Genomic DNA, 25,942 nt, shown 5'->3' with positions numbered 1-25,942 from the left:
ATGTACACCACTAACACTGTCCACAAAGACATTGCATTTTAGAGCTAGAAGAGCCTTAGGGATTGTGAACTCAAACCCCTCCTCTTAGATGAAAAAAAAACAAAGAGCAAGTCACGCTGTTGATAGAACAGAAAAAAAAAATCCAGATGCTCTGGTGGCCCAGCCCTTCTCCTACTGGAGTATAAATAGCCCCCAAAGATACCTAAACACAGAATCAAAAGGTTCTTCGAGTGAGAGAAACCACTCTTTTTACATAATAGATATGCTATGAAGGAAAAAGAAAAAGCCACATGAAATGTAAGATTTGAAATAAATACTACTCAACCACGCGAGTTATTCATTTCTTCTCTCCTACAATTCAAGCTACATGGTAGAAAGATTTGAAAACCCCAGTGCTACTCCAACTTCCCTACCAAAACCTGACAAATTAAAAGAGGAGAGAATATGTGACCCCAAAGTAGTCAGGAGTAATTACTTGATACCCATCCAGACTGATCCAGTGTGGTGGAGAATAAATCAAGCAAGGCTGTTAAGCTCTTCTCAGATGATTTACTAAACATATGCTATGGGTCTGCACTTGGGTTTCACTTATTCTTTCTGTTCAATAGATACAGACTGAGGACCTACTAGGAGCTAGAAGCTATGACATGTTCAAACAAATATTAAGAGCAATAGACGGGGGAAGGAAAACTAAAGCCATAATTACAGTGTGTTACATTACAGACTATAGAATCAGGTGTCATGGGCACAAACTCAGCTAGGTTGTGTCAGAATCAGTGTTATAGTGAAAATGACATTGAGTTGAGTCTTCAAGGAAAACCAGGAGTTTAACTAATGGGATATGGGAAAGGAAGAAAAAATCATTCCAGATCAATGAATAGCATATACAGAGGTATGAAAGGTTGAGGAGATCAAATAAGCAGTTGGAGAGAGGGATCAAAAAAAGAAAGACAGTATTAAAGACATAAGCTTTCTTTTTCGTGCTATCTAGCACAATGTGGGGAAAGCCAATTTTTTTTAAATTATAATTTTTAAAAATCTACCTTCCTTGGGCAAAAACTCACAAATGACTACATACTGGTGACTGAGCCAGTCTGACCTTGAGAGGTCATTTCAAATAAGGAAGAAAGAAATCTGTTCTTTCACTTTCTGTCTGTAGAGTCTTAGACAACTTCCAGGCTCTTGAAGTCCACCTCTTCCAGCAAGACTTCCAGGATTTCCACTGTCCAAACAGAGTCATTGTAAAGGGGGAAGGAAATGTGTTTTAGTGATGAAATTGAATAGAGGAAATTATGCATTCCCATAGTTATCTATAAAATTGCCTTGTTTCTAAATCCTTCATACACAGATCATACAATAATTTTTTGCACTGGTAAGATAAAGTGGGCGACGGATGTAAGTTCAAACAGGTTTCCACCACTTAAGAACTGTGTGACTTGGGGGAAGTCACATAACCTCTCTGGACATCATTTCTGGTGTTGCTACAAACACCCAGCAAATTTGTTGTGAAGTTTAGACATGACTGGAGGGAGGGCGCCTGTCACAGGGTCTAGCCTGTAATGGGCCTCTCCTTGGGGCAGTTGCTGTACATCATCATAGCCCTTTCATTCATTCAACAAATCTTTTTTAGAAAGTTCACATGTGGGGCACCTGGGTGGCTCAGTTAAGCATCTACCTTCCACTCAGGTCATGACCTGGGGTCCTGGGATCCAGCCCCATGTGCGGCTCCTTCCTCAGCGGGAAATGTGCTTCTCCCTCTCCTTCTGCCCGCCACCCACCCCATTCGTGCTCTTTCCCAAATAAATAAGTAAATGTTTCTTCTCTCCCTCTGTCCCACCCCGCTGTGCTCGTGCGCTCTCTCTCTCTCTCAAATAAATAAATAAGATCTTTAAAGAGATAGAGAGAGACTTAACAGGAAGCCAGGAATAGAAAAATAAATCTGAACTGGTTTTTGCTCTCTAGGACGTTACAGTATATAGTGGAGAAAGAGAACAGACTCAAATAGCTACACTGTAAGGAAAAAAGTGGTCACTACCAAGAAAAATACAGAGAAATTACTTGGGAAGTTGAGAGAACAGAGATTACTTGTGGGGAGGGAGTTAGTGGGACAGAAGGAAGAAGAATTTGGGGCTGAGAACCAAGGAGAGGAAAAGCATCTGAGCGGGGCATAGTATCCGTCTGCTCCTCTCACAGATGAAATAAGAGAAGTTCCTGGAAGGGACAAATTTCATTCAACTTCACACTCAGTTACCGCAGAGCCTGGGTGAGAATTCAGAACTCCCTACTGCTTGTCCAAAGCATTCACCAGGACCACCCTCTCCTTCCTGTAACTAGAGGACAGGGCCGGCCGGGGAAAGCTGCAGAAGGGAGGAGGTAGTGGGGTCGCCGGCCGCTTCCCCAGGTCGAGGCAGAACAGTCTCAGCAGCCGAGGCCGGGCGGGCGCGGGAGAGGGGGTGGGCAGAGCGAGGGGCGGGGAGAGGGGCGCGGGCGGCCCTCCGGGGCTGGCCAGGGCACCCGGCCCGCCGCCAGAGCCCGAGCTCAGGCTCGCCTGCCATGGGGCGGCGGTTGCCCGCGCTGCGGCCGCTGCTGGCGCTGCTGTTGCTGCTGCGGCGGGCGCTTCCCGGGGCGCACTGCCCGGAGCCCTGCAGCTGCCCGCCCGACGGCGCCCTGCGCTGCCCCGGCCCACGGGCCGGCCTCACCGGACTGTGAGTACGCGGCGCCCCGCCCCGGCACCCTCGCTTGCTCCGGGCCACCTCGTCTCCCTACTCTTTGGCCCTCTTTACCTGGAAGCTTGGGGAAAAAAGGTTTCGTTCTATCAAATTCCACCTTTTAAAGTGGTGAGAAGGCAAAGTTTGGGTACTATCTTTGCCAACCAGTGCCACGCCTTGGGTGGGGGCCCTGTCGCTGCGCACCCTGCAGCCTCTGGTGGTCCCAGACCCGCAATTTCCCGATTTACCCGGTTGGGGCTGCGGTAAGGGGCGTGGAATTGCCCAGAAGCCACGGAGGGGGGAAGGCCCGCTCCCTGCAGCTGCTGGAAGGGGATCGGTTGTGATGCTTCTCAATCAGCAGCTGTCCATGTCTTTGACCCTTGCGCCAGCCAGCTTGGTGAAGGTTACCGTGACCTCCGGCACTCTGAGCTCCTCTAGGCATGTGGTGGCGCGACCTATGGCAAGGGGTGACCTAGTCACTCAACCCGGGATGGTTGGCTGGCCGCGTTTCCCAACCAGTGCCGATGTGGGCCTTAGTAAGTTTACAAGCCACCGCTTTGCCCCTTCCCAGAGGCACTTGCATCTCTATCTGGTTTTCTGATCAAGGTGTGCCTTGTGTCACACCTCCCACACACCACCCAGGCCTCCCCTTTACAAAGGTGATTAAAAGAATTGCACACATCAGCAAGCGGGTGGAGGAAGTTGTTTCCTGAAGCAATGGGTTGAAGAGACCAGGGGCCTTTAGTGCTAGTGTATCAGTGTCACCTGGTCTCTCTTCTTTGATTTAGAAAAAGGTACCACACAAACGGGCTCCTGGGGGGCTCGGTCAGTTGAGCATCTGCCTTAGGCTCAGGTCATGATCTCAGGGCCCTGGGATCCAGCCTTGCATTGGGCTCCCTGTTGGGGGGGATGGGGTCTGCTTCTCCCACTCCCTCTGCCCCTCCTCCCAGCTTGTTTGCTCTCTCTCCCTCTCTCTAGTGAATAAATAAAATCTTTAACAAAAAAAAGAAAAGAAAAATGTACCACACATCATATGATTCTATTTACATGAAATGTCCACATAGAAAGCAGATCAGTAGCTGCCAGGTAGGGGTGAAGGCCTGGGGACTGCTAATGGCCGTGGCTTCTAGGGGTAACAAAAATTACTTAACATTCTATTGTAGTGATGACTGCACAACTCCACAGACATACTAAAAACCTTTGCACTGTACACATTAAATGGGTGAATATTATGGCATATGAATTATATTTCAATAAAGTTGTTAGAAGAAAAGAAGAAAGACAAGAACTATAAAAGTATCCAAAAGACACTAGGTTGGTGGAGACTGGTGTTATATTCTAACCATTGGCAGCAATGAATTTCCATTCTTGGGGAGGAAAGAGGCAATCCCCCACCATTTCTTTGGGCCCCAGCAGTCTGTCAAGAGTCCACTCCATGAAGGGAATTCCCCCTCTCTCCTGAGGAGCTGAGCCTCTCCCCTGAAGAAGTTAGTGGCCTTCATGGTGTGCCTGGGTGACTCAGTCAGTTAAGCATCCCATTCTTAATATCAGTTCAAGGTATGATCTCAGGGTGGAGAAAGCCAGCCCCATATCAGCTCCAGCACTGGGTGTGAAGCCAGCTTAAGATTCTCTCTCTCGGGGCGCCTGGAGGGCTCAGTGGGTTAAAGCCTCTGCCTTCGGCTCAGGTCATGATCCCAGAATCCTGGGATCGAGCCCCGCATTGGGCTCTCTGCTGAACGGGGAGCCTGCTTCCTCCTCTCTCTCTCTCTCTCTCTCTGCCTGCCTCTCTGCCTACTTGTTATCTGTCAAATAAATAAATAAAATCTTAAAAAAAAAAAAAGATTCTCTCTCTCCCTTGACACCTCGTGGCTCAGTCAGTTAAATGTCTGCCTTCAGCTCAGGTCATGATCCCAGGGTCCTGGGATTGAGTCCCACATCGGGCTCCCTGCTCAGTGGGAAGTCTGCTGCTCCCCTTGCTTGTGCTCTCTTCCTCTTTCCCTCTTTCTCTTTCTCTCTCTCTCTGTCTCTGACAAATACATAAAATAAAATCTTTTAAAAAGTGCTCACTTCGGCAGCACATATACTAAAATCTTAAAAAAAAAAAAAAAGATTCTCTCTGTCCCTCTGCCCCCTCCCCCCCAAGAGTGCTCTCTTAAATAAATAAATACATAAATAAATAAAAATAAAGTTAGTGGCCTTCAGAAAATGTTTGCAGTTGAGAGATACAGTTTAAAGATTGAGGGGTTTATATTCATTAGTTTCCATTAATTATCTGTCAGCTCAATTCCCTGAAGGTGAGGACCATGCTGATAGAATTGGTTTCAATCAATCCACAAATTTATGGAAACTGCCTTTTAAGTCCCAGCCCTTGTCCTTCCCTGACAAACCTCCCATCTTGCTCTTATGAATGATTGTGCCACTAACAGCCTTTCTCATTCCGCCAGCACTTATCAGACAGACTTCAAGAAACTGAGGTCCAAAGAGATGGACTAACCTGACCAAGGTCCCCTTTTGCTATTGAGTACCAAAAACTGTTAACTGTGTTTTTATATTTGCTTGTCTTTGTAAGAAAGTTACATTTTCCTAAACTCACACACACACACACACATATGCACTATGGAAAATATACAGGATTGAGAAATGGTTTTGTTCGTTTTTGTCTTCAAAGAGCAGTTAGAGAAGGAAGACATGGAGGACAGACCGAAGATAGGAGGGCTGGGAGAGAACATATTTGATGGAGTAAGATCTCTGTGAGGGTGGGAGTGTCAGTCTCAGATCACAGGGGAAGGGTTAATCTTAGAGAGGGGATGCTCCTGAGTCCTGGGGGATGGATAAATGTGTAACTTCGCATTGAGGCAGAAGACAGGAAAAGTGAACAGCTTCATACTGAAGTCCTCTTTCCTTGGCAATGAGTGAATGAAATGAGAGACAGTAATTACAAGATAGGGAAAAAATGCTATGTATAACAAATTATCAGGAGCTCATCAGAAGAAAGGTGAAATCATGAATAAGGCACCCAGAAGAAGAGAGAGGTCTTAAATGAAGTCATGCACAGGGTCAGACTCTGCAGAAAGAAGGGGAGCACTCTTGTTTCTGGCGGTTGGAGGAGCCAGGTACTACTGCACAGCATTTCAGAATTCATCACTGGCCCCTCAGTAGATGCTAGTTTGTATTTTAATCTTCCAGGCCTTGGAAGTCTGCCTTGTAAGACTTCCACCTAAAAGTCCACTATTTGGTTTAAAAAGGGGAAATAAAAATATATGGATTTTAATTGTCATTGACAAGCCACTGTTTGCAAATTTTGAAAATGGCACTATTCAATCACTCATATCTTTCTACCTCTTCCATGTTTTATTAAAAACTTAAATATTTAAAATAAAAAATGTGATACAAAGAATAGCCTCCCACATGTTCATTCATTCTAATCGGGGGGAGGGAAAGAAAAGGAAAAAATGATTTAAAAATTTCCTTTTCCTTTTCTTATTAGTCTCAGACATCTGGAAGGAAAGGGAAAAAATTTTTTTCACCTTGCCCATGGTTATATTAAGATCTTTGTCTCTATGACAACAGAAAGGTTGATCTTCTTGATATGGAAACAGCTTCTGAAAAATCTGTTAGTTAGAAAATGTAATAATAATAATGGCAATTTATTTTTTGCATGTTGTGCCTACTGAACAGACATTAAACCTTAAACTTTATTATAAGAAATAATCCAAAGACTTTGGAAGGATAAAATGTGCTGTATCTATCAATCTAATATTACAAGAAGATGTTAGGCTCCTGACATCTTTCCTGAATGTTTTTCCTTCTCGTAGCTTCAGTGAAAATCAGGGTCCAGAACAGTGTTCAATGCTGTAGAGGGATGTAGAGGGTGGAGGGCACGGTCCCAGTCCCTTGAGGAGCCCACAATCTAGATAGAAACACACGCAAGAGAGTTATGTGGTCAGAGAGAGAGGTAACAAGAGTCTAGGAATTCAAAGAACAAAGCAATTACTATGGACTGAAATCTCCAAGGAAAGGCTGCACAGATGAAGGATTGTGGGGCTAAACCTTGAAGGAGAGAAAGGAAGAAGAGTCCCAGTGGAAGAACCACAGGTTAGACTAGATTCAGATTCCTTGCTGAGAAGCAAAGAATAAAGTTGAATGGATTCGAGCTTTTTAAGCTTCTCCTAGGCCCTTTGGGGAATTTTTTTAAAGGAAAATACAAAATCATCAGAAATACTCACATTATCCAGAGCATTGTGCAAAAAGAAAAAAAAAAATCCCAATATATAGTCCTTAACTAATAAATATTCAGTCAGTCATTCTTGAACAACTGATTACAAAGACATTAAGTAAAAATCATGACTTGGAGTCATGTCCCCTTGAAGCTTTCCCCAACATCTCCTCCCTCCCATACAAGCATCCTTTGATACTCTGTACTTACCTATATCTTTGCACATACCCTGCCATAATGTAACCTTTTATTCAAAATAAGCCTCTTCTGGGAGATCAGGGTTTCCCAACTTCAGCACAACTGACATTTGGAGCCAAACAATCATTTGTGAGGGAGGGCTGTTTTGTACACTATAGGATGTTTAGCAGCTTCCCTGGCCTCCACCCATTAGATGCCAGTAGCGCTGCCCTCCCGAATTATGACAAACCAAAATGGCTCTAGACATTTGCCCAAATGCCCCATGGGAGGCAAGATTCACCCCTACCTCTGGTTTTGAATCACTGTGCTAAAGTGAGAACCACAACCACTTGAAGAGATCCTAGTCAACTTAAGAATCCCAGAATTTGATGGGTATTATGATTCACATTCAGCACATATTCATGTGTTTCTTCAGCTACTGTGATTATCAAACTGAGTAGACAGATGAATAGGAACAATGAACCAACGCACACACAAACAAAAATGTATATTAGTTAGCATGTACTGCATCTCAATGTCATTTAAAAAATCTCCATCATAGAGGACAGGGAGGTGAGGAGGTGATATGGGTAGTGGAGGGAGTTCTTTGTGTTATACCAATGCCTAGTTTCCAGATTTTGCAGATCCCCCAGTCTGTCCTTTGAATGGGCATAGTAAATGTATCCACTTCAAAGAAGCAAAACTAGAAGCTTATCCATATGAGTATATCCCATCTAAATTGCTTTGATTTTTGTTATTTGTTTATTTTAACTCACTTACTAGAGAAAAATCAGTCTTCAACCCAGGATCCATTAAAACCAACCAAAGCAATCCCCTAGGAGCCCAGACTGAGACCAATGGGTTCCCAGTCAAGGGTACAAAGTAAGAGTTTACAAAACATGGAGAAGCATACCAAGTTCTTCCAAGTACAACAGCTTGGCCCTGCCCTCAGCTTCCAAGCAGCTGGGCCTGGCCAAAAACAAAAACAAAACAAAACAAACAAACAAACAAAAGCTCAATTCATAAAGCTAGTGACTCAGCTCCCAACACCACCACTCCCACACACCCAACAAAAGCAAAGGCCCAAAGTAGAGGTTATCTTGAACCTCAGTTCTGACTCAAGTCTCCCAATGACACCTTCAAGGCAATTCTTAAACCTGGCTGTGCCTATGAACAGACTCCTTGGGGGAAACTTTGCAAGGACCAAATTTTATTAGTTTAAAAATCATCTTTCTGGGGACAGTAAATGATGACCCCTAGCAGGACACTAAAAAAGCAAACAACAGAGTTCCCAAAATCTCAGTGCAAGTGTAGAGCCAAAAATGGTTCATACACCAATTCCTTTGGCATCAGACCCAGCATCCTCCTTGGAGAGCAATAATTCCTTGTGTTTTCTCCTGCCCTATTCTTTTTTATTTCAAAAGCAGTAAGTCAGATTAATTCAGGGCTCCAGTTCTGCTCCTTCACCCCCTCTATCTTCTTCCCAAGCCTCTGAGTTTGGCTTCTTTTCATGTCTTGAAATGAGGCACAAAAGCTTTTCTTCCAAAATGTAATCTGCCAGACTGGCTGCATCAGACGGTGTCTTGGCCATGGGTAACTATAATCTTACCCATGGAACTTTAAAGTCATGTGAATAGTGGTGGTAGAGAGACCCTGATGCTCATTTCCAGACCCAAGGGGGCAGGCTCCATGGAAGCATATGCATTCTGTTCTGGCAGCTCCCCTTGGCATGCAAAAAATCTTATTTAATGCAGATTTTAGCAAATTTCTCACCAGCTATTTTTTTAAAGAGGAGAATTAAAATAATCCCACCCACCAGGCAGGTGGGCTTTCTGACTTGGTGGGCAGCTTCTAACAGCTTCTCTCTATGGGCTTCATTCCCCCCAGCTTCTGCCTCACAGGGAGAGGACACCCCCTCCCAGTCAGCAAACAACTCACAGCTGCGCTCTGTGTGGTCCTGAACAACAGCTTAATGCCACCTGAGCCAAACGCAGAAAAGTCCAATTTATAAGTAAAACTCAGCTTTCAGAATGAAGGGGGTCCCCCCCCACCCCACCCCACCCCCGCTGCTATGACATTTGTCCTTGACTCTGATGAAATGAGGTGGCTCCTGGGTTCCTAATTCTACCTCAGGAGCAGCGGCAGACAGGATTTCTGAGCCCACAGGGGTAGGGCTGATCTGGTATGACAAGGTAGGGTCCACTGCAGCCTTCCTATTACCTGAACTGATCAACAGGATAAAGACCAGGCAGACCGGAGTTCTAGCACGAGGTCTCCTTCCCTTAATTTGCACCATGGGTTCGGGCTAGTGATAAAAACCTCTGTGCTGTCTATAAAAGGGGCAAGATGGTTCCTGCCCCTGAGCGGGGCTGACTGTGGTGAAGATAAATGAGCTGGCAGAGCCAAAAGTACCGGGAAATAAAGGTTCCACCTAACTACAACATGGGATTGTTGAGAAAATGACCCCCGAGGTCTTCTCAACCTGGAAGGTGAATAAGTTAGAATCTCAAAATAGCAGAGCTCATTATTGCCTGGAGTCTGATATGCTAGTCTTCTCAGCACAGACTGAGCTGCCTTTGAAACATGCCTCCTAACACCTGATTAGAGGCTGTTTTCTACTGTACAACCGGATTAGTCCTGTGTATTCGGCTAGAGCATCTGACCTATTCTGGGTCCTTTCTTTTCTCCATTCCCCATTCCAAGGCTCCAGCTGACACACAGAAGACCTGTTGACTGTCTGGGAATTACATACTGAAATGTGTAAGACAACATGCAGAACCCATAGACACTGCCCCTGCCCTCCAGGAGCTTCTAGTCTTCAGCCATAGGAGAGAGAGGTCTAGTTCTCAGATGGACTGCAGAGAAAAGCAGGAGGTGAGGAAGCTTATAAACCAAGTCTGGTAGGAGTTCAGAATAGGGGGTCATCGCTTCTAGTCTGAGTAAGGAAGAAACTTCAGTGGAGGCATGGCTCGAGCTGTAGTTCTCGGAGTCTCTTTCTCTACGGGGACAGCCAGACCAGTGCGGCTATCCCAGAAGCCTGGTTCTACTCTCTGACACGGGCTTAGAGAAGCCACGGGCGAATCACTGTGCAGAGCCCTCTGCTCTCTCACTGACCGCCAGCACACTCCCCCTGCTATGGGTCCTCAATGGAACGGAGGCTTACTTCCCCCAGGAAACGGAGGCAGAGCTCCAGTTAAGGCTTTTCTTATTTGTAAGCACTGGAAATCAGCTCTGACCAACTGAATCATCAGAGGTTAACCAGGCAGAAGAATAAGGAGGAAGGCGAAAGGATATGCAGGATCCCAAGAGCAATTGGCGTTTTAGCAGCAAGAGGTCAGTTCCCATTCCTCTAGATTCCACCTTTACAATGAGTCAGCTCCACAGTCCTAGCACAAGTTTGAAATTCCCAAGAGAGAGAATCTGCGCAAGAGCAAAGGAGCAACAGTCAAGGAGATGCTCCACCCAGATGCAACCAGCAATGAGGCACTTCCACAGAAGGGGCATTTTTGAGCAACATAACCACACAAATTGGAATCCACCAGAGCTGAGGAGCTGGTGAAGAGTGAAGGCACTCATGCCAGTAATTTCAGGCGCTTCATTATTTTTTTAAAGATTTTATTTATTTATTTATTTATTTGAGAAGGAGAGAGAGAGAGAGAGCATGAGCAGGGTGAGGGCAGAGGGAGAGGCAGACTCCCTACTGAGCAGGGAGTAGGATGCAGGACTCCATCCCAGGACCCTGGGATCATGACCTGACCCGAAGGCAGACACTTAACTGCCTGAGCCTCATTTCAGGCACTTTAAATCTATCCTCAAATTAATTAAAAGTATGTAGTATATCAGTTGCAACCAGCTTTTACAGGCTTATTTAAAAAAAAGAAAAAGAAAAAGAAAAAAGAAAAGTTTGTAAGTGTCTGGAACAGGAGCCTGTAATGAAAGAGTTTCCTGAAGCATACCCTCAGTGTCACTGTCCTGACAACATAATACTCTCGGCTTCTAAAAAATACTTTTGAGAAATGATTACAGATGATGCAGACATTCCCTGGGGAGAATTCAACATGTAATTTTATTTACCAGAGTTATTCTTGTCATGTTATATTATTGCTAGAAGAATTCAGTTTAAGGGGTAAAGATTGGGTTATTTGGCTTTGTGTCTGTAGAAAACTTTAAATGGGTTTTGAGGTAAGGGCTTAGATGTGTTTACCATTCTCCTCGGAGGCTTTATATCTTTAATTTAGTTGTTGCACAAATGACTTGGAAAATCTATTATCCAGGGAATCTTCTTGAAAATTTTGGTTCACACTATAATTCATAAGCTCCTCACAGCTTCTTGGGTGCTCCAGAAAGTCTGTCTTGGAGGAGTCACCCAAATTATACTTCGCCATGGGAGGGTTCCAACTGACTGAACTTTTTAAAATCAGTGAGCAAATGAGAGCTCTGCAGAGTGGTTCTCTAGGGTTGTAACATTTAATGGAATTCTTTATCATTTTTTAATTATATAATTATATATACATATAATTATATAAATAATTATATATAACATAATATAATATAATTATATATAATATATAATATATATATTATAATTATATATAAAAATTATATAATTTTTAATTCTTTATCATTTTTTAAAAGGGCTGTCAGGTGACACCTGTAAGAAATACCTGATCCCAAAAGAAAGATACCAAGTGGGAATATTTACCCTCCCTCTCAGTTGTCCTATCTATAATCAGCAGAGAGTTGAGTCAGGGAAAAGTCACAGATATTTTATAGATTAAAGAGTGACCTATGACAAATAGAAGAGTCCATTCCAATGTATTGAACCCACCAGCCCCTCACGCCCACTAATCCTCTACCCTTGACAAGGAAGTTAGAGTTGTTGCTAGAAGTCACTGCGTTAGCTTGAATCCTTTGCAGTAAGCAGCTGTGGATTAGAAGTATTCACTGTGCTCTTATCTTGTGCTAGATGCTATATTAGTACTATATAAACGGTCCCTTATCTAATCTCAAAAATCACTGGGGTAGTTAGTATCATCATTATCTTATGAGTGAAGCTGTGATTTGAATGCAAGTAGTGGCTCCGGAGTCCAGTCTTCACTGCCCCACGAGGCTGCTTCCAGAGAGAAAGCACATGCCATTGGTAATGACGGCATATTCTGGAAAGTACAGAGCCTCTGAGAGAGACCTTTAACCAAGGGTAGAAGCTGACCAGCAGAGAAGGGTGGATGTGCCAGATGGTGGAGACAGTGTGAATGAAGGCAGAAAAGGGAGAGGCAAGTTCAGGAACCACAATAGGGTGATTTGTCCACAATGGCACGGTCCAGCAAAAATATAACATCAGTCACAGGTGTGATCTTCATTTTCTAATAGCCAAGTTTAAAGAGCTTTTAAAAAGTGAAATCAATTTCAGTGAAATAGTTCATTTAATCTCCATGTATAAAATATTACCATTTTAACATGTAATCAGTACAAAAACTATTCATGAGATACTTTATATTCTTTTTCTTTCTGAGTCTTCAACAGCTAGTGTATATGGTACACTTTCAGTGCATCTCAGTTCAGATCTGCTGTGTTTCAAGGGCTCAGTGGAAACATGTGGCTTGTGGCTGCCTGACTGGACAGCACAAGTTGAGTGTGTGGATTATGTGAGAGAAATAGTGGGTGACAGGACCGGCAAATGAAGTTTAAACCTTTATTTGAAGGGCCTGAATACAGGGCTGAGACACGTGTAGATAGTAGGCAGGCCAAGAAAAGATAACTGAGTATGATAGTAACATGGTGGGAGTTACCAGGAAGATTAATCTAGACCTGTTAGGGGAAACCCAGTGTGGGGTGAGGGGAAACCAGGTCAGGGACTAGTCAGAGTGGAGAAAAGAATGCCCAAGAAATTTGGCAGTGGGAAAGGAATAAAGGAGCTGGAAGCAAGAAACCCTTGTGAAGGCAGGGTCCAGCAGAGAATGGGTGTTTAGTGGTGGAACAGAGGAAACATTCATATGGGGTATGAATGGGGTACCTGGTATATTCTCAAATTAATAGTACAGAGAGGGGGAAAAAAAACTGAGTAGTCATTCTTGCTGAGGAGAGTAGGAGAGAGAAAGACAACCCACTCTGGTAGGCTCATGGAGGAAGAGGAATTTAAGCAGCATCTTTGAAGTTGAAGACTGTGAGCACATGCCCTCCAGAAGCTGATGGTTCTGTCAGAAGGCTATGTTTTCACTGGAGAAGCAGAGGATTGTTTAGCAGAGTCTATCAACAAAAGCCCTAGAGGAACAGCGCTGGTGTGCTTCGATTAGTGAAAGACATAGCACTGGACCAGAAACAAAGTGACCTATGTTCTAGTCCAGATCTGCCACAGAATTGCCACATGGTTTCAGGGAAATCATTTTGCTTTTCCTAGCTGAAGATTCTTTGTCTATAAAGTGAGGGGTTGGACCAAATCACTGGCCAGCAGCCCTTTCTTCTGATTCCTTGAGCCTAATACAGTAAGTGTTTAAAGGAGTGGTCAGTCAAAAACACCTCGATGTATTTTTAAGGAGCATTCCAAATTTCCAGATGTAAAACTGAACAAATTGCTTGTCCATCTATACTGACTTCATATTTCAGGTAATATTGACATCTCAGCTCCCTGTAGGTAAATGTTGAAGACAAGAGGCCAATAAATGAAGACATACCCAGTAATGAAGTTACCAAGTGGATCGATACATTTGAAAACTCAATGATTTAAAATCATTTAGAAAGGGGGAAGCCACTTTTATTTCCCAAGATGAAAGCAAGTTTATTATAATTACCGAGCAGCTTTGAAAAGAACACAGACATTCTTAAGTCTCTGTTGAATTTAGATCAAGGTCTTATGTAATAAATACAAAAGCATTAACATTCTTTTAAATAAGGTAATGCTTCGGCCTCCTATTTCAATGAGTTCATTAGGCAAAAAGCTTTGAGCATCTCCAATTTCTTTTTTCCTCCTTCTGATCTGGTAGCATTTTAAAATTCAGGGTCTATAGCTCTAGCAATAAACTAATTGTCTGTGAAAGATGGATGGATGTTTGTAGCTTTCGTAAATCGATAATATAGATGGCTTTTCTACATAATTAGAAGGAAGTGAATAAAAATATTTCATTTCTGCTATGCTGGGCAGAAAGACAGGTAAAGGCTCTGACAGGATACCTAGGACTCCACCCAGTCTTTGGGGACTTTGTTTGGTGCAAGACTTTTTCCCAGGCTCTCACCTTCTTCTGGCCGTGCTTAGCCCCCAGGCTTCAGAAGGTGATCCTAACTTGGAAACCCTGATGCAATCCAAGCTTTTAAAGACCAAGGGGAGGAGGGGAATCTACAGTTGCCATTGACTTCATGTGAAATCTGTCTTTAAAAGGAGAGAGTGCATCCATTGGAACTGTATTTTCCATTCACCTAGGGAGTTTGCTGTTTAAAGGAACTGTCCTTGGAATTCTTTTGTAGGACAAAAAGCCCTTTGATAATGCAAATGGATCCCAACTGATAGGGTTTTATAAGCAAGGATTTCTAAATCCTGGATTTCACTGAGGGGGGACACAGTCCTCCTGACTCTGAAATTCATCAGCTAACATTATTTTGAGGGTTCCTTAACAAGCCAGTGAGCTGGGCAAACTGGTTCCTTCCAAGGTCATCTGTGTTTTTAAACACTGAAGAAAAAAGTAAGAAGGGTTCAAGCCCTACCTCATGAGTATTCAGGAGACATTTAGGAACAATTAAGGAGGACCTGATAATATGGCATCCTTTTCAGGGTGATTGAGTTTATGTAAATGCTATTTGCTTATCTGTAAATTGTCCCTTGGTGCTGAGTTCTTTTTTTTTTTTTTTTTTTTTTTTTTTAAAACAGATTTTTTTTTTTTTACATCTTTTTTTTTTTTTTTTTTTTAAATTTTATTTATTTATTTATTTATTTGACAGATCACAAGTAGGCAGAGAGGCAGGCAGAGAGAGAGGAGGAAGCAGGCTCCCTGCTGAGCAGAGAGCCCGATGCGGGCCTCGATCCCAGGACCCTGAGATCATGACCTGAGCTGAAGGCAGAGGCTTAACCCACTGAGCCACCCAGGCGCCCTTGGTGCTGAGTTCTGACACAAAATGCTCTGGTGGCTTGGCAATTGGGGTTGGCTGGGAAGGTGTCCAGGTCAAAGAGTGCATGGGAAGGAGCTCTGAAGGTGGGATGGCCCTTCTAACTAGTCCGACCTTGAGGCAAAGGGGTCAGGCCCTCACCCTGCATTGACCAGTCATTGGATGCATGCTGCCCAGGAGAGAAGAGGTGATCTTGGATGAGGCGGCAATCTTAGGCTGAGGGTAATTCCAGGGAAACAACTATTTAGGAGCTTCCCCTGTCCCCCTTCCCAGCCTCTGGGGGAATGAGTGCCTCAGTCCTAAAGGGTGATTTTGGCAGCCAACCACAGCATCCTCTCTAGGAACTAACCCAACTGTACCGGGTTGCCCCACAAAGAGACTCCATCTATGCCAGGGGCCCAGATTGAAAGTCAGAACCCAGCAATGAGAGCTACAGTGATGAACCTAACCAGATAGCAGTTAGGAACTCTTCTGGGTCAGTAGTGTTTTTTAAGAAGCAGAGACATAGGGATCAGGATATGGTGACTGAAGAGAAGGGTGAGAGGGGCTCCACTCCTAGGTGGACTCTGGGGAGACCAGGCAGGCTACAGGATAAGGACTCAAGGCAAAAACAAGCACCAACATGGTGTCAGGGGAAGCAAGTATAATTCAAGACATCGCAGGTGTACTCCTGCCTTCCAAATATTGTTAAGTTTAGTGTAAACAATGCAGCAAGACATAGGACTCCACCAGAGACATGACCAATCACAGGATGTCAGAACTAGAGTGAGTGCTGAGTTTCAATTTATATCAACTTTAGCCCATAACTGGAAAGGCTGGGGAATTCCAGACAGGATTTATGAATAAATGGAGTTTGATGAAATTAAGGCAGACTCTGTCATCCTATCTAAGTATTTGTTTCAACATCTGTAGCACAGGCACTTGGGCAAAGTGGGATTTGGCTCTAATCCAAGTGTCACCCATGTTGTATCATCCATTCATTTAAAAATCAAAGTGTCATATAGGAAGATGGAAAGGAAAGAAAAGGAAAGGAAAGGGAAAAGGCTGTGAAATGTAATAAAAATAAGTAGCTGGGGTGCCCCCCACCATGAACTTCTTGAACCATCTCATGGACTATTTAGGAGGCAGACGGAACTCTCGACCCTACAAGTTCAACCTTACGTTTGCCCAGTAGCCTGGCTCTTTACTACCATCTGAGCTGCCTAGTTTAGGACTGTCACATTCCTTGTCTGAGACAGAAAAGGCTCTGCCCCTCTTTCATTTGTCTTTGCTTTACGCATAGCTTTCATTTCCTTTCTTGACCCTGGACAGTGGAGCTGCTGAACTGTCCTTGCCCTTGATCTTTTGTCCCCAGTTCTCCTTGGCTGCTGCTCTACAGCAAATGATATTGACTAGGCTTTTCCACAGAAGTTCCTGAAGTTCAAAAAACTCTTGGACTACACATAGGCCTAATTTCAAAACCAGAAAAGAAGAAAAGAAGGAAGGGGAGAGGGAAGGAAAGCAGGGGAGGACTCAATACATCAAAATAGAACTTTCATTCTTTTTCTCTTTTTGTCTCTCAGATACAGAAGGTTAAGTCGATCACACTTCTTCATGCAAGCAACGTCATCGCTGGTCCATTCAAAGTCACTCTGCTTTCAGTTATTCATTTCATCCCCTCTCTCACTTCCTTTCAACTTGCTATAGGCAAGGATCCTAATATCTGCTGAGCTGTTTTCTCTTAAAATAGCTAATATTTTGTATGTGTATACTTTTTAATTCGGCAAGTAGGATTTTATGTCATGAATGTCTTACTTGTTGCTCTCAGTACCATGATTCTAAGATCCACACAGGCTGTTCTGTGTGCCTTTAGACTCTTGCTTCTAGCTGATGACCTATGAGTTAGGTATGTGCTGCCCACACTACCATTGTCCCACTCAGTAATGGACGCTCAGTTTGTATCCTACCCCCTGCTGCCACAGTGCCATGAAAGACATCCTTAAACTGGTTCCCTTAAGTATCACTGTCAGAATTTCTCTGGGATGTATACCGGCAGAGAATCACAGGGCTATTATGGAGACAGTTGTTCACATTGCTAAAAGTTTCTGGCCTCACAAAAGCACCCATCAGAGAAGGAGCACCTTCAAAGGCAGTACATTCAAATGGTTATTGGCACGTCTGCTCAGGAACTGCTGCCAACTGAAGGTGAATCAGGAAGGCAGACATGACATCTCGAAAATAAAAATGTAAGTCAGTGGGAAAAATAGCTTTACAGTCATAGAACCACATTCTGCCCCTCACTTCACGAGAACACATCTAGTGGCAAAAGCTCAGTACACCTGCCTCACCCACCTGTCTCCCCATTCTCTGACTCCCAGGCCTCATCCTCGCCCCAACCACATCCACAAAGTTACCTGCTGGTTGCTCAGTGCCTCCTTTATGGTAGGAACTTTATTTTTATTCTCATTACGGCTGCCTTTCCTGATCTGCAGCATCAACATCAACTACAAAATTTCATCGTGCACTAGGGCTGTCCTGTAGTCACTGGGGACAGCCAGTGCGAGATCTACAGCTTCTCTCACTTCTGTCCAACCTTTGCTCCTCATCCCTCATCCCTCCATCAATCAAAAGCTCTGGCAACCTCCCTGATCAAACCTGAGCCAAACTGCTCTTCTGGGAGCCACATCATGCTCCCTTTCTGAGGAGGAGGCTGCTTGCTGAGAGGCTCCAGCTTCTGGGTTCCATTTGCATGAATAAACAGCTCTGAAGGGTTCGTTTTAAGCTTTTATGTAAACACTCTCCAAAATATGTTCTGTACTGCATTATCCCTAGCAATAAAGATTCTGGAATCAGAATTTGGCTGTCAGTTTTATTGATGTGGCATGGGGTACAGTAGAATACAGCTTTCTCTTCTGGAAATTTATTGACTTGGCAGTGTAGAGAGCAATAAAACTGTGTTTTTAATCAGTAAGCCAAGCGGACATGATTCCAGAAGAAATATAGGAAGCAAACATGCCATCGTAAGAAGATTTCTCCCCCCACTGTCCCTGTTCTTCTTGGATGCCCTGTTAAATAAGTTTGGGTATTGAATAATGTGTTTGGTGGGACTGTCTTCAGGAATAAAGTCAGAGGATCAAGTTTGGATTACTTCCTCTAAGTTGTACCATCTCTAAGAAACTGTTGAGTAAAAGCATCTCTGAAATGAAATTTCTCTGCATTAGTCCCTAGAGAGGAACTATGGGTAAGATGCTCTGTAGGAGAAATTGAGAGAGTGCAGCATTTTTCTTATCAAGAGAAATAAGATTATAATGCCTGTTCTTCCACCTTGCTCACTGACAGAGAGTGGGTTACCTGTATAGACCTGAAGGAAATGAAATCACCATCTCTTAAGAGATATCTGCATCCCATGTTCATTCCAGTAGTAACAGCCAATATATATAGAAACAACCAAAGGGTCCTTCATGAATTAATGAATTATTATTCATAAAATTAATGAATACATTTTAAAAATGTAAATACACACACACACACACAGAGGGATATTTTTCAGCCATAAAAAAGAAGCCAATTATGATAGCATAGACACATCTGGAAGGCTTTATGCCAAGTGAACTAAGCCAAACAGAGAAAGACAAATACTGTATGTTATCACTTATATGTGGAATCTAAAAACAACAACAGCCAGTTTCCTACAAACAGAAGAGAATCATGGTTGCCGGGCTGAAGGTAGGGGAAAATGAGGAGCTATAGATCAAAGGGCACAAACTTTGAGTTCTAAGACTATGTTCTGAGGATCTAATGAAAGTAGATTTTAAGTGTTCTCACCCTCTCCCAAGAAGAGTTAACTATGTGAGGTGACAGATGTGTTAATTTTCTTAATCTTGGTAATGATTCCACAATGTATGTGTATATCAAGTCACCACACTGTACACTTTAAGTATATACAATTATATTTGTTGTTATTCCTCAGTTAAGTTTGTGGTGGGGAGAGAAAGAGACTGGGTAAAGAGTCACATACTTTGGCTCAATATCACACCATAGAAAGAACATATGGGCTCAGTCCACTTGGTCACGTTACTTTGTTCAGGCTACTGAGTCTCTTTGGGATCTACTTCCTCTGCCATCAAAGGGAAATACCCACCTTACACCATTGTTGAGTGGATAAAATAAGGTTATAGGCAGGTGTGCACAATTCACATAGCACCTTATACCAGGAGCAAGTCCCTTCAGAGACCATAAGACATCTCCCTGGTTAAAATACACTCCTGATGCAGAAGGTGTTCTTTCCGGCAACCACAACAGTGGTTTCTTATTCCTGATACTCACTTCCCACCTGAAATGTCCTTATTCACTCCCCCGACCTCTGCCAGTGCTTGGTCCAAAACCCTGAACCACTGTAGATGCTTGATGCTGGCTGAACATTCACCCCTCTTTGCAGATGTTTTCATCTGAGATGGCTTAACCCCAGCAGGCATACATCATCCTGTCCTGCTTTTGCTATCGCTGAGGAATTGCTCTTTTCTCAACTTTTATGTAATGCGTAACTTTTGTCTCAATTCAAGAACACTCAGATTGTTCCTCTGAATACATGTGAGTGACTGAACGGAATGCCCTGTAGATAGTCCCTCAAAATGGCATGAGATGCCTATGTGATTGAGCTATCATAGCAGTCCCATGGTCTGGAGGGGAGGACGCTGAAAGGGGCTGTCTGGGGAAGACGGTATAGATCAAAACAGGAACATGTTCCTAGTTCCTAGAATCTTCCCTTCTCTGCCTGCCTGGTTTCCAATTGTATTTTCACCAGTCACTTCTCTACTCTTCTCAAGACAGCTTATTTTCCATCTTCCCAACAAGGCCTATGGGGCCACCCTCCAACGATTTATCAGCTCTTTACTTGGTGCCCAAGCCCTGTTCTTTACATGGCTTATCTTGATTAATCCTCATAACCACCCTGTGAAGGAGGAATTATTATTCCAATTTAATAGATGAAGAAACCAAAATAGAGGGCTTACATAACATCCTCAGGATCAACTGGCCAGGTAATGGGAGAATGGAGATTTGAACCCAGGTGTGTCTGAGCCCAAAGTTTGGGATCTTACTTATAAAATAACATATTCTTTGATAAAGACCAAAAGTGAGTCTTGGCACATCTCTTTATCAATATGTTGGAATTCTACACCTGAATCCAGTCGTTGGAACTCTGGAGTTACATGTAGTTACACACACATGCACACATGCACACCTACACACACACACACACACACACACGTTTTATTCATGAACTTAAAAGGTACCCAGTCTTAAATATTAAACTCTTGGCTTTCCTTTCTTCTTTTCTAGATCACTCAACTATCTCCCTATCAAACTAATCCCATCTCAAGCTTTCAGAGGACTTAATGAGGTCATAAAAATGTAAGTAAGATACTGCATATCAAAAAACATTTGTAATTAGAATAATAAATTTTTTGTAAGAGAAAACATAGTTGAAAAGGGATAATTTTTCTAGGAGAGGAACTGTGTTAAAGAAACCCCAGTATTGTTATCTTTATAATACAAATAATATCTAGGGACCTTTGAAGAAAAGTATGATTTTCAAGAGTCATTAAATTCCAGATAATTAACCTTGCTTCAATGAACTGAATGCATTTTGATAAGTGATGATAAACTTCTCAAGTAGAGAAGAAAATAGATTCTAATAATAAAAATTCTCCTTCTGCTACAGCAGTTATTCCCTTGTGTCACATTTTTAGATAACACCCACACAGAAGAAAATGTGTTGGAGGTTTATTGTGCATCAGAAGATAATCTTTATATCTAAAATATAATAAGTATATGACAAAAACACAGTATTTATAGCTGTATTGATAAAAGGCCTTCATCAAAAGTGTAAAGCAACCCGATAATACAGCATGATCTCACATTTCTGTCAGATGTAACTTCAATCCTTTCTCCCTGGGTCTCAGCCTCTAGGGCATAAGACACCATACACTAGAGAGAACTTCTCAGGAGTCTGGTTTTTCAGCATCCTCCTTAATGTCAGCCCACGTGAAAGGACCTCAAAGGCCATTTAGTTCCTAGAGAGCATCTCTGATCTTAACAATCCATGGGGCTTTCGAAGCCAGTTTACATCACTAAAGATGCTGCATCATCAATCCTAGCTCCTTGGGGAATCTCTGACTGCTCTTTAGGGTATTAGCAAGCAATGAGGATATTAAAAATAATTCCCCCAAAATTACAGAATGTCAGTTTCCTTGAACCTAACCCTTACTCTTCTGCTCTCAAGTTTAAATGTTGAGTTTTGATAACTTTTAATGCGTTAGACCTCCTCATGAGAAAAGCAGCCACAGCTAAAGAAACAAACCATTAGGTACAAATAAAATGAATCAGTCCAGTCCATTATCGTGTTGTTCATAAAAGACATTAACTGCCTTAGGCTCAGCCTTTCTGTGGACTAATGCTCTCGAGTCTGAAGGCTTCAGTGAATGTTAACCTTAGAAACACTCAAATGTACAATTTGTGAATTTGAGACTTTTTTTTCTCAGCTGGCAGCGAATGGTAGCTTATGTTGGGATTTCAGGGTAACAGTGACATTCCCTGCATGCCTGGGATGGTATATGGCAAGGCTAGTTCCTTTACATTTGTGTCTTTTTAAAAAAATCCACTCAGGGATGCCTGGGATGCTCTGTTGGTTGGGCACCCAACTCCTGGTTTTGGCTCAGGTTGAGATCTCAGGGTTGTGAGATCAAGCCTCGCATAGGGATAGGGCTCTACGCTCAGCATGGAGTCTGCTTGGGATTCTCTGCCTCTCCCTCCGCCCCGCCTGCCATTCATTCTCACTCTCTAAATAAATAAGTACATAAAATCTTTAAAAAAAAAAAAAAAAAAGATTCCATTCATTAATCCATCCATCCATTCATTCATACTCTATTCACCATGCAATATGAAGTCAGCACAGTTTCTGAAGCGGACAGGACATACTCCTTGTCCTCCATTTGGTAAAAGGAAAAAAGTCAAAGAAACAGATAGTTACAACCCAAAAATGATACTACATGCTGAAACTGACCACCTTGCAATTGCCTCAGAGCAGGATTTGGGGAAAAGGAAAAAGAGTTATGAAACAATGAATTGCAACCCAAATTAAAACCTCACTAAAGTGACGGAGCTGGGAATTCGGACATCCTGAGCCTTGTCCTGAACCTGCCCATAAGCATTTTTTGCCTCTCTTCTGGAAAGTTTCCATTTCCAAAGCTGTCATAGAAGGGAATCTGATTAGATTTTCTCAAAAGACCTGTCCATTTCTAACAATCTGGAGCTCTGAGTCATACATAAACAAGAAAAAAACCCTGTCACATAAAGAGGGGCTACTGAAACCTGCATTTCAACTGCACCTGGGTTATAGATGCCCGTCAATGCTCCTAAAGGGAGATGGTAGCACTTTATGACGTGAGGACAATGGGAGGCATCCCTGTTCTTTTTTAATAGGATACACTGGAGCCCCAGTTGTTGGGTCACACACACAGGTTATTATGATGCATGCATGGTCATTTCTTTTACGTTTCTTTCTTTCTTTTTTCTTTTTTTTTTTTTTCCTCTCCTTTAGTGAAATCTCTCAAAGTGATTCTCTGGAAAAGATAGAAGCTAATGCCTTTGACAACCTCTTCAATTTGTCTGAAATGTAAGCATCAGTTAACAGATAGTTTATTGCTGTACACTATTATCCTTGCTGGCTGGAGCCCATTCAGTATTTGTATCCAAGCATCCACTGCTAGGAATCCAAGAGGAAAAGACCACAGCAATTACTAGGTCTGGGCAGGCACTAATTTCTCTCACTGCAGTGGCCTGAAGGTTGCCATGGTGACAACTGCTTCTCCCTGGGAGCTGTATAAACTCTGAAACATCACAACACAAAGTTGGAAATTAAAATTGACATTGTGGAGTCCTGCCGACTAGCTCTTACCTTATGGAAGGGAGGGTATGAAGTACCTGGGATAGCGGGGAAATTTGAAAGGGAGCTTAGAGATCATGAATTAGTTCATTGAGCACTGTTTGGGCATCTTCATTTATTTAGTAAATGATTCCTAGAAATCCATGTAAAACCCTGTGTTGGACATGTGTGTGCTGTTTGTTATTGTGATATTTTAGAATTGATACTTAAAAACAGTTCTTTCCAAATTATTATTTTCCTCCAATATACAAAAAAGATGGGTGAATGGCTCAAATCAGTTTTCAGGTGATGAACTGATGACCCAAAGAGGGTAACTGACTTGCCTGATGTCACACAGCAAGTCGGTATTAGAGCTGGGGCCAGGAATTGGGTCATGTGACTCCCAAACCAGGCTTCTTACTGCTGCCTTATTTGGCTCAAACCTGAACTTCTAAAAAATGTCACCTGCATAGGACTTTTGAAAGCTAAGAGAAGGGGAAGGATATTAGAACAAACATTTTCCACGCATTTATGTCTGGCATTTATTTCCTTGAGGTTGTGTTAATCCTCACAGTTCCCCTGCAAAGTGGGGTCATTATCCTTGTTGTTCAAGGGAAGGAATGGAGGCTCAGAGAGGTCAGTAACTTTACCAGTGTGGCACAATGGCAGGGCTGAGATTCCACCCTGGCCTGTATGTCTTCAAAGCTCATGCATTTCCCACCACACCACAAGGCCTCCCTATGAATGGTCCAATTAGCAATTTTCTAAAGAGAATAACTGATTGATAAGAATGTGAGTACCTGCCACGTGTCCAACCAAGGGTCAAGTGATGCTGGAATACAGAGGAGATAAAAAATAAATCTTCCCCAGGAGATGACAATATACTCAGGGAGGTGAGAATACCTCATCAACTGATTATGGGGAAATCCAAAATAATGGATATTCAAATGCAGATTTATAGTCTGGACTTGGCTATGAAGTAGAATTTGTGGGGAGGGGGTAAGGAAGTGAAGGATAGAAGTGGTCATCACCATTATAAATGACAGTACTATCCTAGACCTAGAAATCTGCCTGTCATAATAAAGCACAACTTATACTGAGAACCACCAGAATAGCTTAAGATAAATAAATTACTCGTGATGCAACAGAAAGAAAAATAAAATGCTCTAAGGGAAAGTTTATGGACTTTCCAAGGGAAGGCCCTGAGACTAGGATGTTAGGTCCATATAGGCTCTATTTCTTCACAGCTGTAGCCCCAGTACCTAAACAATGCCTGACACACATAGATACTTAATAAATGTTTGTCGAGTGAGGGAATGTATGGATGAGTAGTTTAAAATCAGACCCCAAAAGTTCTTTAAAAGTTCCTTCCACTCTACCTACATAATACTTTATATGATCCACAATGGCTTGACTAAATTGTTGTAAAAATAATTACAGTAAAACATCACTCACCTCCAAAGAATCGAAAGGACATAAAAGGTGGAAATAGGCACCAATGGTGGGTAACTATAGTAAGGGAGGGACGAACACTAGACTCGGAGTCTGTAAAACCGAGTTCACTTCCAAGTTGTGCTACTTCTTAGCTGTGTGACTAGAGATAAATCATTCAACATCCTTGCTTTATCAACTATACTGATAATTCTTAACACTGGTTAAAGCCCTACTGTGAACCAGAAACACACATTTACTTCTCAAAAACTACCCTACGAAGAAACAGAGCTTTAAATGATGCATCCAAGGTCATACAATTACTAAAACCAAATTGACTCCAGAACCCCTCCAAACAACCAACACACTATAGAACAAGAGTAATCATCAATTTTTCAGGTGGTTGTGGCATGGGTAAGAGAGTCAAAGGCATTTACTGACCTTGAATCCAGAGTAGACAGGCAACTGTGGCTACTTCTCAAAGGGTCAAAGTCACTGGAGAAGTAGGGAGAAGGGCGATTACACCACTGTGGAGTCATGGCTATACTTTTATACTTTACAAAGCCCTCCCTACATTATCTCTAGCTATTCTATTACTCATTACATACCAACCTATGAGGGAAGAAGAGAGCATATTATTATTCTAATTTTATAGAAGGTCACACTAGCTCAGGGAAGTTAGGAAGCTGTGCATCATCACACAACAAATTATCTATAACAATGAGCATAAAATTCCCCTAAACCCAAGCCCCTGGTCTGATCCAAAGACTGAGTGCCTGTCTGAATCATTGGTCAGTGGGGCTGCCAGCCCAGTCTGAAGAAGACCAGTTTGCCTATAAGGGAGAGTAGCCAGTCTGCTCAATGACCTGGGAGTAGACTCTCGCATCATCCCCAGCGTGCAGGCTCATGGTGGGGCAGGATCCACTTGGTCAGGAGTCCTGGAAGTTGGTGCTGTGTCACCGAGTAGGGGTGGAACAGACTCCCAGCTATGAGGTTTACACCTGCCTCAGAAAGAGGTTGAGAGCAGAGCTTCCTGGCAAGAGCCAAGTGGCTCCCACCATGCAGTTTTCATTCTGCAGGCTCTCAGGAGCTCCCCTCAAGCATACAGAAGTCACTTGATTTTTATTGATGCCATTTCCAACCAGCATCTTCTGATAACTACGGTCTTGTACATTCCAAACAATACATATTTCTTAAACTGCTCCTTCTCTCTTTACAGACTGATCCAGAACACAAAAAACCTGGTGTACATCGAGGCTGGAGCATTTAGAAATCTCCCCCGGTTAAAATACCTGTGAGAATTTTTCCTTTTTGAGCAACTGGGAGAGAAATTGGGTATCTGATGAAAATCAAAAACAGTTAAAATGTTGGGAGGAATTTTTTAACTATATACTTAGCATTATTTGCACGTCT

At 42.8% G+C, this 25,942-nt stretch overlaps 1 protein-coding gene across 1 annotated transcript in view; it reads left to right on the top strand.

Annotated features, from left to right (window-relative positions):
* The first annotated feature begins 2,535 nt into the window (after positions 1-2,535).
* Positions 2,536-25,942, top strand: part of LOC111148140 (luteinizing hormone/choriogonadotropin receptor) — a 52,533-nt gene continuing 29,126 nt past the window's right edge. Inside the window, exons 1-4 of the mRNA XM_022504567.1 lie at positions 2,536-2,705; positions 20,515-20,586; positions 22,775-22,849; positions 25,749-25,823. Of these exons, the coding sequence (XP_022360275.1) occupies positions 2,554-2,705; positions 20,515-20,586; positions 22,775-22,849; positions 25,749-25,823 (374 nt within the window). The 5' untranslated portion in view covers positions 2,536-2,553. The remainder of the gene's footprint in view (positions 2,706-20,514; positions 20,587-22,774; positions 22,850-25,748; positions 25,824-25,942) is intronic.

Source organism: Enhydra lutris, unplaced genomic scaffold (genome assembly GCF_002288905.1).
Source record: "Enhydra lutris kenyoni isolate GAN:26980312 unplaced genomic scaffold, ASM228890v2 scaffoldscaffold18, whole genome shotgun sequence".
Classification (NCBI taxonomy): Eukaryota; Metazoa; Chordata; class Mammalia; order Carnivora; family Mustelidae; genus Enhydra; species Enhydra lutris.
This window is presented reverse-complemented; position numbering and strand designations above follow the sequence as displayed.